The 15,789-nt window shown below is 34.0% G+C and overlaps 1 protein-coding gene and 1 long non-coding RNA gene across 3 annotated transcripts in view; one reads left to right on the top strand and one right to left on the bottom strand.

Annotated features, from left to right (window-relative positions):
• LOC133197603 (uncharacterized) overlaps positions 1-15,789 on the top strand; it is a 149,033-nt gene that overhangs the window by 58,998 nt on the left and 74,246 nt on the right. The gene's annotated exons all lie outside the window — the stretch shown is intronic.
• LOC133196617 (syntaxin-16-like) lies at positions 18-15,160 on the bottom strand. 2 transcript variants are annotated; one of them, XM_061332481.1, is made up of 8 exons: positions 14,997-15,160; positions 11,024-11,118; positions 10,446-10,498; positions 7,600-7,706; positions 7,343-7,505; positions 2,130-2,236; positions 1,900-1,914; positions 18-1,338 (listed from the first exon to the last, which is right to left on the bottom strand). In XM_061332481.1, exons 1-8 carry the CDS (start codon positions 15,075-15,077, stop codon positions 1,012-1,014), a joined length of 948 nt encoding a protein of 315 aa, XP_061188465.1. In that variant the 5' UTR covers positions 15,078-15,160; the 3' UTR covers positions 18-1,011. The 2 variants fall into 2 exon arrangements, with proteins under 2 accessions (XP_061188465.1, XP_061188466.1); XM_061332482.1 differs by lacking the exon at positions 1,900-1,914 and having other exon boundaries at positions 19-1,338; positions 14,997-15,159.

Genomic DNA, 15,789 nt, shown 5'->3' with positions numbered 1-15,789 from the left:
ATATGTTAAGGAAATAAAACACCTGGAGCAGAAATAAGTAAGGATATAATAAACTAAGTCCTCTGGTTTTAAAAAGTTTATAAATACATGTAATTTTACTTTAAAAAAACATTTGGGGGGAAAACCACTGAACAATGTAGACTGGCAATTTCATTTCTGAAAACATATGAAATTTACATGATTGTATTTATATATTTGTTGTATACATCATATCAATATATTTTGAAGAGATATTCCTTCTTAAGCATGTGTAGCAATTTGACCTGTGCAAATGATAAACAGTTTTACTTTATACAACGCTCCCCCAACATCAACAGTACATGCTGAAGATAATTAATCTAAGGTCATCATACACAATGTACCTTCAATCATAAGATGTTCTTAACCAAAAAAAATCAGCATAGATTACCAGGGGTTTGGAATAAATATCAAATGATAACAATCTTGTGTTTTTCAAAGAAGAATTAGTAAACATACGGATTTATTTGGTCCTTTTTCTATTGGAAATCTTCAATTATAGAGGAAATAAGAAAAAAAGTTCAAAACTATGTTGTGTATATGTCCATAAAACTGTTTTCTCATCAATAAATGCATTAAGTCCCATACAAACAATTTTTTCAAAGTTACAATTTCACAAAAAAAAAAAAATTGAAATTAAGATTTAGATTTACATTTCTTCAAGATAAAGTAGAAATTGGATATAGTGTGTAACATAAATTGGTTTTACAGTCACTTCAGGTTGTTTTCTTTGTTGTTCTTAATTCTGTTTACATATCTAAAGTTAACCTTTTTGAGCATGAAATACATGTACATGCTTATTATTCACAATTTAAAATCCTTTTTATAGGTTGTAAATGCATATATTTTGAGACTGATTTTCAATATTAAAATAAACAAAGTTGAATACAATGCATATACCACATGTATCAACTGCATGTTGTGTTTTTCTTTATTTCACAACACAAATAACGAGAAATACCACAATAGTCAAAACTAACAAAACCTCTAATACTAGCTCTTAACACCAATTAACACAATAATTAAGATAATAATTAGACAGGTGAGTATAATGATGATCAACATTTTGCGGTTTTTCTTCTGGTATTTTTCGGCCTTCTTTAACTGTTGTAGTCCTTTCTCTACCTGAACACTAGCATGCTCCACGTTATAGTCAATCCTATCCAGAATTGTCCCCTGGTCCACCACCATCTGTGACAGGTCTCGAAAAATGTCATTTAAATCCTGAATAGATTTTACAATTTGTGTTATTTCCTTTTCTCGATGTCGAACAGCTATAGTATTGTCTTCCACCATCTGCATCTGGGCCTTTGAAAATCCCTATTAACAAATGACATACATGTAAATGGGAGATAATTTCCCTTGCATGAGTTTGTACATAATCATTATCTCATTTTTATATGACACAGTATGGTATCAAAAGAATACTCAGAAATGATTATAAATCAATGCACATGAAAAATAATAAAGAATTTTGTAAATATTTTTGAAAATGGATAAAAAAGATTCTCCCCCATATCTATCACAAACATAGCAAGCAACACTCAGTACATAGCAGAGTCTGTTATCTTTTTCCAGTACAAGTTAGTAAGACAATCAGTGAGCAGTCAATCAATCAACATTTATGGCTACAATGTAAAGGACTGTTACAACTGTACGATTCTTTTAGGGTGTCTTCTGCTCATTTTCATGCACCTTGCAAAACATTTCTGTTGTCTCCCCATTCTAACTATGCCAAGATTTAAATATGTTACTTTCTGCCAGTAGCCTCCTATTTCTCACTATGCAAAGATTTAAAGGTGTTTATATTGTCTGAAAGAGTTAAGCAATCAAATTTATACATGAGCAAAGATTCTCTTGATACTATGCAATTAACATTACCACGGTATCCAGTTCCTGTTTATGGAAAAAAAATTCATTATACACAAAAGTGCTGTCTCTATTCTTTATTAAGATAATTATTTTTGTGTCTGAAATATGAATTTGTTACCTAAGAAATTGAAAATAAAAGAATTTTATTACTCAAAATTTATTAATTGTTCAAATATTGCAGTAGATTTATCTTGGCAGAAAATCACAAGAATTTAACCAGAGAGTGTCATTTTCTCTACCTTATCATAGTGTTCTGAGAAAAGGTCAGATTCCTGCATTAATGCTGAATCAGGGCCGATACTGGTGTCAAAAAACTCACGAGATCTCTCCTCCCGAGATTTGATTTCTGAAAAAAAAAATTAATCTTGTCATAGACAACTGATAATATTAGTGTTGTCAAATCGGACAATTTTTAGTAACCGGTTACTCGCTTACTTTTCTGATCGAGTAACCAGTTACACACGATATCTACTAAATAAATTTAATCTCAAACACCCCGTAATCGTTGGCTGTTTTGCACTTTAAATATTGCTGGTTTCACAGTTAAATGTCACTCTGAGGTGGTTAAGCATATGAATCATCCCATCCATGTATGTTAATTCCATTTCACATAATTAACACCTCACAGATTTATATTCAGCCATTCTTTTAAAAATATTTCCATGCTTTCAATGCATGTGGCGGCATCTTCCTTAATCTTGTACTCTGGACTACCACAGGTGTATGTAAGGTTATTATAATTAAATCAAGCCTTCAAAACTTGTATACCCCTTCGCAATCAAAGCCATCAATTAGATAAACTGTGAAATACTAATCAAAACAAATCGATTGCATTTGTAAAACGCTAGGTCTTACTAGACTAGACTAACATTAAATAAGGGTAAATAAAATGGGGACATTATAAATAAAAATACATTATTCCTAGTGATTTATTCTATAAAATTCAATATATCTGAGTAACCGAGTAACAGTTTTACTAACCGATACTCGCATCTTTCACAATTAACCGTTTAACCGGGTACTCGTTGACAACACTAGATAATATCTAACTAAATGTCAAAAAAAAATCACAAATGTACCAATATATTTACAGTAAAATTCTGACAGTCACTGTACATGTACGTACAATTATCTATTAAAATACAGTCAAACCTAGTTATCCTGAACTCCATGGGACCGAGGAAAAACTTCGATATATCCGATGATTCGAGATATCGAGGGTAAAATACATAAAGAATAAAAAGTTGGGACTTCCATATTACTTCGACATATCCATGGTATACAGATATCATTGTTCGAGATACCGAAGTTCAACTGTAGTAATAAAATAACAGAATTTCTCATCTTGAAAAATGTTAAACAAAGTTTAAAAATTCAAATTTCCAACTGTACTACAAAGATTTTGATCCAATGATACAGTTATTTATTAAAACTAATGGTAAGACCACCAAAGTTATCTTTAATTTGTTTCTCAGGCACTGCTGCATTAGGTAAAAGAAACTTCTGCATTGATCAATTTTATTCAAATATTGAGGAGAAATTGTTGTCCATTTTTCAAGTTGATAAAGAAAATTACTTCCCATTTTTACCCACACTTCTATTAGATGCTTAAAGTATATCTTGGTATTACAATATTTTATCATAAACTCCTCATGAAAAATGTTTTGAAAAAACTTTCTATAGGTTACTGAGCATCAAATGAAGTCCAAACAAGAAAAAGGTGAAATAACTCTTGCTTTAAAAAAACACACCAGCCTATTACCATTTACATTTTGAATTTTCTGGCTTAAGAAACTAAGAATAATTTTTTTGACATAAGGAAAAATTAACACTTTTATAATAATACATGTACTGTAGTTACGAGAATTGGACAATATTTTTTCTGATGTATTACAGCCATGACCTCCCCTCCAACTTTTTAAATTAAAAAAAAAAACAACATATTTTGGCTTTCCAGAAAACCTGAAATGTCATCTATTTGGCTTCATTGATGTCACAAACATTATTTTCTCAGCTATTACAGGCAGTAGTATTGCTTTTGAAAAAAAGGGGGGGGGGGAAGACAGAAAAAAAAAATCGACGACTTATCTGAAGAATCTTTGACAAGGGGAAAAAAGGGGCTATCCAAACTCAGCATTTTCATTTCTTGGAAGGAGGGATTACAACTTTTCCGACAAACATATTTCATATCATAATACATTCCCATGGGATGATTTGACGTACCATACTGCAACAAAAGGTGGAAGAGGGGTCAAGGGTGCGCCTTTTTCAATGTTTGGGGAAAAAAGTGGAAGGGGCGGCCTTCCTGGTGCTACGTGCCTGTATTATTTTACCTGTTGTAAATATGCTTTATTCATTTAAAATATATTTTGTATAATCACTATAATGTCTGTAACAAGAGGCCCATGGGCCACATTGCTCACCTGATACATTGGCTTGGCAAAAGCACAAATCAGTTCAGTATTGAAAAGATAACGGGGGGGGGGGGGGGGGGGGGGGGGCTTGAATTTTAAACTACCTGATGATGCTTCCATGTCAATATAACAAATGGCTTTGTTGTACTTGAGAAGATTTTTTAAAAAATTTCCCATATATTCCTTTGTAAAAATTTGATCCCCCATTGTGGCTCCTCCCTATCCCAGGGGTCATCATTTGAACAAACTTGAATCTGCACTACCTGAGGATGCTTCCATATCAATATGACTAAACATAGCTTTTCTGTTTTTGAGAAGAAATATTTTTCCTATATGTTCTTATGTAAAATTTTTGATCCTGCATTGTGGCCTGACCTTATCCCAGGGGGTCATCATTTTAACAAACTTGAATCTACACTACCTGAGGATGCTTCCATATCAAAATGACTAATCATGGCTTTGCAGTTCTTCAGAAGAAGAAATTTTCCTATATATTTCTATTTAAGACTTTGATCCTCCATTGTGGCCCCACCCTACCCCCGGGGTCATGATTTGATCAAAATAGAATCTACATTACCTGAGGATGCTTCCATATAAATATGATCAATCAGAGCTTTGCTGTTTCTGAGAAGAGGATTTTTAAAGATTTTTCCTATATATTTCTACGTAAAACTTTGATAGTCCATTGTGGCCCTGCCCTACCCCCAGGGGTCATGATTTGAACAAACTTGAATCTACACTACCTGAGGATGCCTCCATATAAATATGACTCATCATGGCTCTGCTGTTCCTGAGAAGATTTTTTTAAGGTTTTTCCTACATATATCAATGTAAAACTTTGATCCTCCATTGTGGCCCCGCCCTACCCCCAGGGGTCATGATTTGAACAAATTTGAATCTACACTACCTGAGGATGCTTCCACATGAGTTTCATCTTTCCTGGCCCTCTGGTTCTTGAGAAGAAGATTTTTAAAAGATGCTATTAATTTTTCACTAATTCTTTATTATCTCCCCTTGAAAGAGGGCGTGGCCCTTCATTTGAACAAACTTGAATCCCCTTCACCCAAGGATACTTTGTGGCAAGTTTGGTTGTAATTGGCCCAGTAGTTCTGAAGAAGAAGATGAAATTGTGAAAAGTTTACAACGACGACGACGACACCGACGACGACAGACAACGGACAAATTTTGATCAGAAAAGCTCACTTGAGCCTTCGGCTCAGGTGAGCTAAAAAAAATTCTAACCACTGAGAAATTCGTAAGAATTATTTAAAGTCATATATGGGTATTTTTTTTATAAGTTCAGAGTACCTTAATTTAAAAGATCTTTCTATTTGTTTTATTACTTTACATAAAAATAGGATTTTCCTGTAAATTACACAATATAAATCAATCACGTTTCAAAGATATTAGAAATTTAAAACAATAACTGATTTATTTACCGATTCAGCATTTAATAAACAGACACAGTTTTTTTTTTTTTTTTTTTTTTAAATCAATCTAACTATGGAATCATGAGGTTATTCAAGTTCAATATCGGTGAAAAATTTAATTTCAATGTAAATAACATATATCATGTTTAGCTACACTCAATGTTGTATTTTTATTTTTTAGCTCAGATACGCCACATATAGCTTTAACAATTATTCCGAAAGAAGATGGATAAAAAAACTTTGTGTTCCTTTTGACTTTCGTTCTTAGCCGCCTACTACGGCAGCAAAGAAGTTTTAAAGTGCCAACTGAAATTAATCTGAACCTCAATTAATTCCGAAGACTTTCCTTATTTTCCTTACTCGTATCCTCTGAAGTGACTTGGCCATCGAGCCACTGGGATTTGATTGATTATCGAGCCACTGGGAATATCAAGGGAAAAACTGAGACACTCCTGCATCATGCCCTTCTGCTGCCCATGCAGATTCATGTTCTAACTCTATATTATGTATAATATAAGTACATGCACATGTATACGCTCCTGGGAAAAAAAATCATACATAGAAAGGTAATAAAATTGAAATGTTACCATTTAAAATTAAGTATTTACACACCGAAAAGAACCCCAATCTACCAACATCGATTTTATAGGCTGTTCCATGAGACACACATTTTACAATTTTGGCTTTATTTCAAGAATACGAGGAGTGAGTTTTTGACTTTTTCTCAATGACAGAAAACGCAAATTAGAATTGCATAAAGAAAATGATAACAGTTGCTTTGTTTATTAATTCTTAAAATCTGAGCCAGGTAAAGAAAATTGTATCTTTTCCTAAAACTTTTCTACATTTCTACTAAATTTCAATAAAAAAGAATATAGTGCACACATCCGAGAAAATACTCATAATGATTCTTTATGATCTTTATTCCAATGCCTGCAGCACTGAGTTACTTAAATCAGAGACATTTATGTTTCTGTCTAAATTGTGCTTTTAGGTAAAATTTCTTTCCTTCGAAATTTATTTATTTATTTATTTTTTTTGAATAAGTTCTGTTTTATTTTTTACATATACGGCAGTAATTATCGATTGACTAAAGTACACATAAAAGTAAAGTTTTTGCCATTGTATATATGCATTTAATGTGAGTTGTTATTGAAATGTTTTCACTGTTTTCTTTCATCAGTAAATCTTGGATCCACGCCTTGGCTTATACATTCAATATGCCATGTTTTGTGTATTTTGATCCCCGCGTGCTGACCATCGTTTTATGCAATAGCCTAGATACAATGTTTATGTGTATTTTGAAGACCCACCACCACCCAAGTGATCATACCTCTATTACCCTTAATGAACCCTGTGTAGTTTTACTTTAAGATGGACCATTTTGTTTAATAATAAGACAGACTTTGGTCAATTTTGTTTACATCTCTATATTTAGAAATCGTGTCATCATCAGGTCCCTTTGCCAGACCACCAGCTTATCAATGGCAGCTTACACTAGGACTTCACTTCCGGATTCAAACTTAATGTGTCATCTCCCGAGGGAGATTAAATTTAAACACAGAATAATGTGTTTTTTAAGTGAGAGAGAGAGAAAGAGAGACTTACTTTTTAAGTAGATAGACTGGCTTTTCCTGAAGTTAGTGGACATCTCCTGCAGTGATCGGACAAGAGATGATACAATGTTGGAGGACAGTCTTTTCTCCTGTTCTGTCCCATGAACACTCCGACTGCTGATCTGTAGAACCAATCTCTGACATCTTGTGAACATCTGGAAATTATCTTGTCATTTCAGAACTTGACTTGCAAATGAAACAGGATGTAAAACATTCTTCATGGTTTTCTCATATATGATCTTGACTTACTTGCGTGATTTCTCCTGTCATAATTTCTATTGTATGTTCTTCTTGTATACTATCATCAAGTGTTGGACGATTCAAATGTCTGTCATGAAGGGTGGCAAGCTCCTTCACTGAAAAATCAACAGTCATTTTTAAATAGTTGTACATGATTATGTAAAAAAATCTGTCTTTTCCTAGTTCTTGCAATCATTGCTGTACATTTATAATGTTGCTTTTATTTATCTCTCACTTTTCAACTTTCCTCATGTGAAAACCCAAATACAGTAAGATTTTTTAAAATTGTAAAGAGTCAAAGAGTCAATAGTCATGAACCTGAAAAAAAAAACTATTACATAATTTTTGATACATTAAATACAAGGCATAATAATTTAATCACTGGAAAACAGACAATTTTTCATTAGTCATCACAGCACAGCTACATCTACATAACATATAGTGAATTGTAAGACATCACAGACAAAATTTCAAATACATTTAAAACAAGAGGCCCATGGGCCACATCGCTCACCTGAGCACACTGGCTAGACTAAGGCACAAATCAGTTCAGTAATGAACGGGGGGGGGGGGGGGCTTGAATTTTAAACTACCTGATGATGCTTTCATGTCAATATAACAAATGAATTTGTTGTACTTGAGAAGATTTTAAAAAAATTTTCCCATTTATTCCTTTGTAAAAATTTGATCCCCCATTGTAGCTCCTCCCCATCTCAGGGGTCATCATTTGAACAAACTTGAATCTACATTACCCGAGGATGCTTCAATATCAATAAGACTAACATAGCTTTTCTGTTCTTGAGAAGAAATTTTTTTTTCTATATGTTCTTATGTAAAACTTTCGATCCCCCATTGGGCCCCACCCTACCCCCGGGGGTCATCATTTGAACAAAATTGAATCTACACTACCTGAGGATGCTTCCATATAAATTTGACTCATCATGGCTTTGCTGTTCTTGAGAAGAAGATTTTTCCTATATATTTCTATGTAAAACTTTGATCCTTCATTGTGGCCCCGCCCTACCCCCGGGAGCCATGATTTGAACAAAATTGAATCTACACTTCTTGAGGATGCTTCGATATAAATATGACTCTTCATGGTTTTACTGTTCTTGAAAAGAAGATTTTTGAAGATTTTTCCTATATATTTCTAAGTAAAATTTGGATCCTCCATTGTGGCCCTGCCCTACCCCCGGGGGTCATCATTTGAACAAACATGAATCTACACTACCTGAGGATGCTTCCGTATAAATATGACTCTTCATGGCTTTACTGTTCTTGAGAAGAAGATTTTTAAAGATTTTTCCTATATATTTCTATGTAAAATTTGGATCCTCCATTGTGGCCCCGCCCTACCCCCAGGGGTCATGATTTGAACAAAATTGAATCTACACTTCCTGAGGATGCTTCCATATAAATATGACTCTTCATGGCTTCACTGTTCTTGAAAAGAAGATTTTTAAAGATTTTTCCTATATAATTCTAAGTAAAATTTGGATCCTCCATTGTGGCCCCGCCCTACCCCCGGGGGTCATCATTTGAACAAACTTGAATCTACACTACCTGAGGATGCTTCCATATAAATATGACTCTTCATGGCTTTACTGTTCTTGAGAAGAAGATTTTTAAAGATTTTTCCTATATATTTCTATGTAAAATTTGGATCCTCCATTGTGGCCCCGCCCTACCCCCAGGGGTCATGATTTGAACAAAATTGAATCTACACTTCCTGAGGATGCTTCCATATAAATATGACTCTTCATGGCTTTACTGTTCTTGAGAAGAAGATTTTTAAAGATTTTTCCTATATATTTCTATGTAAAACTTTGATCCTCCATTTTGGCCCCGCCCTACCCCCGGGGGTCATCATTTGAACAAATTTGAATCTACACTTCCTGAGGATGCTTCCATATAAATATGGCTCTTCATGGCTTTACTGTTCTTGAGAAGAAGATTTTTAAAGATTTTTCCTATATATTTCTATGTAAAACTTTGATCCTCCATTGTGGCCCCGCCCTACCCCCGGGGGTCATGATTTGAACAAACTTGAATCTACACTGCCTGAGGATGCTTCCATATAAATATGACTCTTCATGGCTTTACTGTTCTTGAGAAGAAGATTTTTAAAGATTTTTCCTATATATTTCTATGTAAAACTTTGATCCTCCATTGTGGCCCCGCCCTACCCCCAGGGGTCATGATTTGAACAAACTTGAATCTACACTACCTGGGGATGCTTCCGTATAAATATGACTCTTCATGGCTTTACTGTTCTTGAGAAGAAGATTTTTAAATATTTTTCCTATATATTTCTATGTAAAACTTTGATCCTCCATTGTGGCCCCGCCCTACCCCCGGGGGTCATGATTTGAACAAACTTGAATCTACACTACCTGGGGATGCTTCCATATGAGTTTCATCTTTCCTGGCCCTGTGGTTCTGGAGAAGAAGATTTTTTAAAGATGCTATTCATTTTTCACTAATTCTTAATTATCTCCCCTTGAAAGAAGGCGTGGCCCTTCATTTGAACAAACTTGAATCCCCTTCACCCAAGGATGCTTTGTGGCAAGTTTGGTTGAAATTGGCCCAGTGGTTCTGGAGAAGAAGTCGAAAATGTGAAAAGTTTACAGACAGACGGACAGACGGACAGACGGACAGACGGACTACAGACAAAATGTGATCAGAAAAGCTCACTTGAGCTTTCAGCTCAGGTGAGCTAAAAAAAAATCATCAGACACTTAAATGATTTCAGTACATTGAGCTAAATCTTTAATCTCCTAGTAAAATCATTTTGAAGAAAAATTTTCCTTATATTTCTTATATAATATATATAGCCTGATCTGATAAATTCTCACTTTTTTGTTTGATTCTTGACATTTCAAACTGAACTTCTTCCACACCATCCACCCTACAATTCAAAAGTTACCACTAAATAAAGTAACCCAACATTACAAAAGTTACTACTGAATAACAGTAACCCTACAATAAAAAGTTACCACTGAATAACAGTAACAAACAAGTTATATCAGCAGAAAATATTAAACAATTCCATAAACAACATAGTTATTAGTATGTTACTGTTAAACATCAGTCTTTTATTTTCGTGATATTTCAAGTCTGTCAATTAAAGGAATTCTTGAATAAGCTTTCATGGTCTTCTTGAATTTTTGCCGACTAAAATCTTCTTATAGCCATTTTATGTAAAACTCTATACTATGTACAGAGAAATACTGACCATTCTGGAGACAGTCTACCAGACTTAGTACTGGCTATTCTTAACTTACCATTCTGGAGGCAGTCTACCAGACTTGTGCTGACTATTCCTTGCTTACATGTATCATTCTGGATCAGTCTAGCAGACTTGGTTCTGGCTATTTCTAACTTACCTAATACCATAGTCTAGCAGACTCGGTACTGGCTATTCCTAACTTACCATTCTGGAGGCAGTCTAGCAGACTTGGTACTAGCTATTCCTAACTCTGGATCAACATGACAACTGGAAACCAAGGCCATTCTGTCATCAGCAAGCTGAAATCAGGATGATTTGTCTGCCAATCAATGTGTAAAGCATAAAAGAAAAAAAAAAGTTCAGTGCAAATCCAACCCTTTACTGGAATATCACAAATTTTAGCCATACCATGTGTCATTTTTCTAATCTACTCCTTTCAAAAATTTCATCTCTATTTGGTCCAAAGATCAAGACTTGAACAAAGGACAAGATAGGCTTCAAGACTTGAACAAAGGACAAGATAGGCTAAGATCTTTTTTGGCCCCTGGTTTGTGGAGTCTCTAAGAATGATGCAACAGTTCATCATTAAAAACCTGCTGTCATCCTTAGTATTGATTCTATGTTATGGGGTACACAAAGGTCACAGGAAGGTAAAAAATATGTCAATTTTTGAATTTTTTTCATTTTTATGCAAATTTTTATAAATTTTATAGCACATTTTGTTTCAGAAAGCAGAGAATACAAGCTTGCATATATATACCAAACTTCATATATTTCATGCACAAGTATTAGATGCACCTTGTGTATAAAAATCTCAGATAGGCAAGCTTGTGCTCTGTTTCTCGAACTTAGGAGTATCTCAAATTTTGACGAAATTCAATCATTCAGCATTGAGGAAATTCAATAAAATGTCATACTTTGGCACCCTGAAAGCTAAAACTAGTGCTGGTTTTAAAACGAGCAACCATTTAAAGTTCTTAACTGCAAACTATGATCACACTTTTAACTGTGATTTGATTTTAACATTAAATAAGGGGTCAAATTTAATTATTACCATATCTTGTCCTTTGAATCTACTTCACATAATTATGATGACATTTTCATAATTTGACAATTTCCAACTGCATTTTTGGAAGTATATTTTTAAAAAATTCCATTATCATAATACCATATTAATATACCCTCCACCCACTCTCCCATTTGTTTTTACTTACACTCTTCATGCTGATAATGACTGCATATAACTTTGACAAAATCTATTTCTATGGCAAACTTTTTACATCTAATACATGTACATCATAATCATGATGATACATATAATGGAAAAAAAATCTTCAATAAAAAATTCATAATTTCAATTACTTCAGAGAATGATGTGGTTATTTGTAATCAATTAAACCAGAGACATAAACAGGTCTGGCACAATCTCTTGATTTAGATATGTAGCTTGAATTAGCTTTATAGCTTGATTTAGCTATTCAAAAAAAACTATGATTCGGCTATTTAACTTGAGATAGCTATACAGACAGATGTAGGTATCAAAAATAGCCTGATTTATCTTTTTTATCATAACAGACATACTTTTAATTTTTTCTTAAATGTGTATTTTTTCAGCATGTGAGAAAACCTCCACTTTGGTGCATGCAGTGATAATTTTCAACAATGAATGTTTATTGTTCTGAAAACAAATGCACAAAAAATTGTTTATCAAACTGTCTCCTTCTTTGCCTTTGTACTCAACATGCTCAAAGGTATAAAAATTTTGGGGCTATATAAAGCAATTGATTTGTGACCACACAGTTACTTCTTGAATGAGATTATAAAACAGGTCAAATCTGGTCAACAAGATAATTGATAACTAATAATCCAGCACAGTGTGTAGTAATCATACTTATCCATGCCTCACTGCACACAAGATGTATACATTTACACAAACAATGAAAAACATCTTTTGCTAAAATGTGTTCAGAAAAGTTTAAAGTATTCTTTTATTTGGATTGCTTTTTTCATAGTCCTTATAGCTCTATAGTACAAATATGCCGTACAGTCATTTTACCAGTAACGAATCAGTTTGTTGTTACGTCTTGCATGCAACCTACATGGTTGAAGTTCCAAATGTTCTTGGTTGTTGTTTAATTTGTATTTCTATGCTTTTCAAATAAGTGTACAGTCTGTACCAAAATTCCCAATATATGAATGTTACAGGCACAGAAATGTCAATTACAACACCCCCTATTTTCCTAGTTTAGAATCGATTTTTCAGTATCGAATCAAGCTCCCTTTACTCTTGCTGACCCAATAGACAAAATCAGCGGATCGAAATTATTGTTGAAATATGCCTTTAAGAAAATTCTACATAAAGTATATAAACATTACTTGTTGATTTAAATGATTTTTTTTGCTAAAACTAAACAGTATGAAACATTTTGCATTTTGTGATAAACTTTAAGCGATCAATATGCTTTATTAAAATTAAATCGGCCATCTCTGAGACATAATTTTCATGGAATACCTTTGCTAGTAATTTTTTTTGGTAGTATTTTCACTTCTGTCAGTTTTTCGTGTTTTTTGCATCCCATAAAATGACATTTTTCGAACTTCGGTAATTCATGATTCGAAACTAAGAAAATGACACGTGGTTAGTTTGGATGTTATAATTTCATTTAAAAATCAATTATTGTGTATTTTAATATTTTAACTTGTCACAATTATCCTAAATATTGATAACATACTCAGTCTGGGTCAACAACACACTGAAAAATTTTATTTAGACGCATTTGTTCCCACACTTTCGTTTTCTATGACTTGCATTTGCGCCTGTTCAAATCTGGGTCATTGTTTCAAATTGTTGAAATTAATCATGTAGATGTTACAAAGACACAACACGGGAGTAGAATACTCATCCTTTTATTCTATTTACCTAGTAAGAAATTTTTAAACCCGTCACTATGTTTTTCAAGAATAATTAAATAAAAAATTGGCAAATATTCGTTACCGGTTGTATGTTCGTTCGCCCTAAAACTTGTTCGCCCTGATTCTCGTTCGCCCAGAGTCCGTTCGCCCTAAAACTTGTTCGCCCAGGGTTCGTTCGCCCTATTTATATTGCAGAAAGTTGAATAATGAACCAATGGATTTTTTTCGATAGTAGTTTGATGAATTTTCATCTTCCTTCTTCCTATATATCATTTTTTAGATCAAAGGTCTCATATCTTCAAAGGTAAAACCTTGCTTATCCGCTGCTCAGCTCCATAATGGGCCTATTAACGTCTCAGTCCTTTAATTGTTATCAAAACATACCGCGGATTGTTAAAAAAACACGGATATGATCCCCGAAATTGCAGTGACATTATTAAGTATAATTCAACCAATTAAGCATGTATTAAGGAATCACTGTCTAGTTAGTAGAGTATGCCAGGGCATCAACGATAGTTGGAAACGTGGGATAATTTGCATAACGGGCGAAGCCCGTTATGCATAAATTATCTCACGTTTCCAACTATCGTTGATGTCCCTGGCATACTCTACTAACTAGACAGTGATTCCTTATATTTCCATTTCATTTTGAAATAAAAATGTAAATTTAGATTTTAAAAATGTAGACTAATAGATTTAAATTACATGAGGCCTCACATGTCAATTTCAATAGTCCCCGCCCACTGACGTCAAACACAAAGACAGCCGCACGAGAATTACATGCATATTAGGCCTCCTTAGAGTCTGACACAGACAGCGCACGAGAATTACATGCATATTAGGCCTTCTTAGCTACTGACCTTTCGCTTGGCAAAATTTGCATTCCTTTAGAATGATCAAGAAATCAACTCTCCTAACTTTCAAAGAGTTATCACAGAGAAAACAAATAGAAATGGAAATATGTATATATATATGAGGGCGAACGAGATAAAGGGCGAACGAGAAATAGGGCGAACGGACACTGCGCGAACGGACTCATGCGAACAGGTAGATAGGGCGAACGGACCCGATACCTTCGTTACCGGTAAAACGACTGTACCTGTTAAATAGGTCTTTGTCTCTGATTAAACTAAAGACTTTTATAGAGGCCTCTGATTATACTTAAGTACTTGTCAGATGTAAAAGCATTTTCCAAAGAAACTACTTCAATGAATATAAAGATCTTTTCCGAAATCAATACAGCCACTGGGTGAGTTATACAAACCTGTTCAGAAAACATGTTTCTGCTTTGAAGCGCATTGTTACGCATCAAAATAAACACTTCTGTTAAACTTCTGGTGGCCATTTTGAGGTGATATAAATTTTCTCTCCCTAAAACGTTATCAAATTTTGCCGATAATGACCATCATGTTGTTGTTTTCTGAAGATTGGAGTTTCCCATCTTCGTGTCCACAACCGGAAATGGAGACATCATTTCAGTCGTACAACAAATGTTTCGGCATCGATAACAGCAGGCGCTTCCTATCGATATACTTGTCAATATTTCTCTGAAAGACCCTCAGATTTAATTTTGTGGTGAAATCAATCTCTTTTGTACAATCACGTGACGGTGTGATCCGACTTTCCGGATCACCACACTGTGGTTTTCTGAATCCATATCACCCCTCTGTGAAATTGATGACGTAGTACACAGAAACATGACGTTATTTTTCTTGCGCATCAAAAAGTCCCTTGACACAATGCTTTGTTTAACATTAATGGAAAAATATTAAATAATTGATCTCAATTTTTTTTTTAAAACTATATCTTGCTAGTTGTAAGGGGGTATATAATAAATTTATCATTATAACAGCACATGTAACTTGATCCGAAGAGCCGTATCACGTCTCGTTGACAGGCGCGGATCATCAGGTCAAACTCGACGCTTCGCGTCTCGTTTGATCTGATGATCCGCGCCTGTCAACTCGACGTGATACGGCTCTTCGGATCAAGTTACTGTTATAATAATATATATTGATCAGTTATTTGTTTGTTTCGCCGCCGAGCCATATTATACA

The sequence above is a fragment of the Saccostrea echinata genome, unplaced genomic scaffold (assembly GCF_033153115.1).
Source record: "Saccostrea echinata isolate AGI-Se365-2 ecotype Australia unplaced genomic scaffold, CSIRO_AGI_Sech_v1 ptg000030l, whole genome shotgun sequence".
NCBI lineage: Eukaryota > Metazoa > Mollusca > Bivalvia > Ostreida > Ostreidae > Saccostrea > Saccostrea echinata.
Note: the sequence above shows the minus strand (reverse complement) of the source record. Positions and strands in the feature narration are given on the sequence as shown.

Coding starts and splice junctions, on each gene's coding strand:
- LOC133196617 (XM_061332481.1), bottom strand. CDS start 15,077: ATGGCCACCAGAAGTTTAACAGAAGTGTTTATTTTGATGCGTAACAAT. Junction 10,499..11,023: donor GCTAGACTGCCTCCAGAATG/GTAAGTTAGGAA, acceptor TTTGAATTGTAG/GGTGGATGGTGTGGAAGAAG. Junction 7,707..10,445: donor GTCAAGAATCAAACAAAAAA/GTGAGAATTTAT, acceptor TTGATTTTTCAG/TGAAGGAGCTTGCCACCCTT.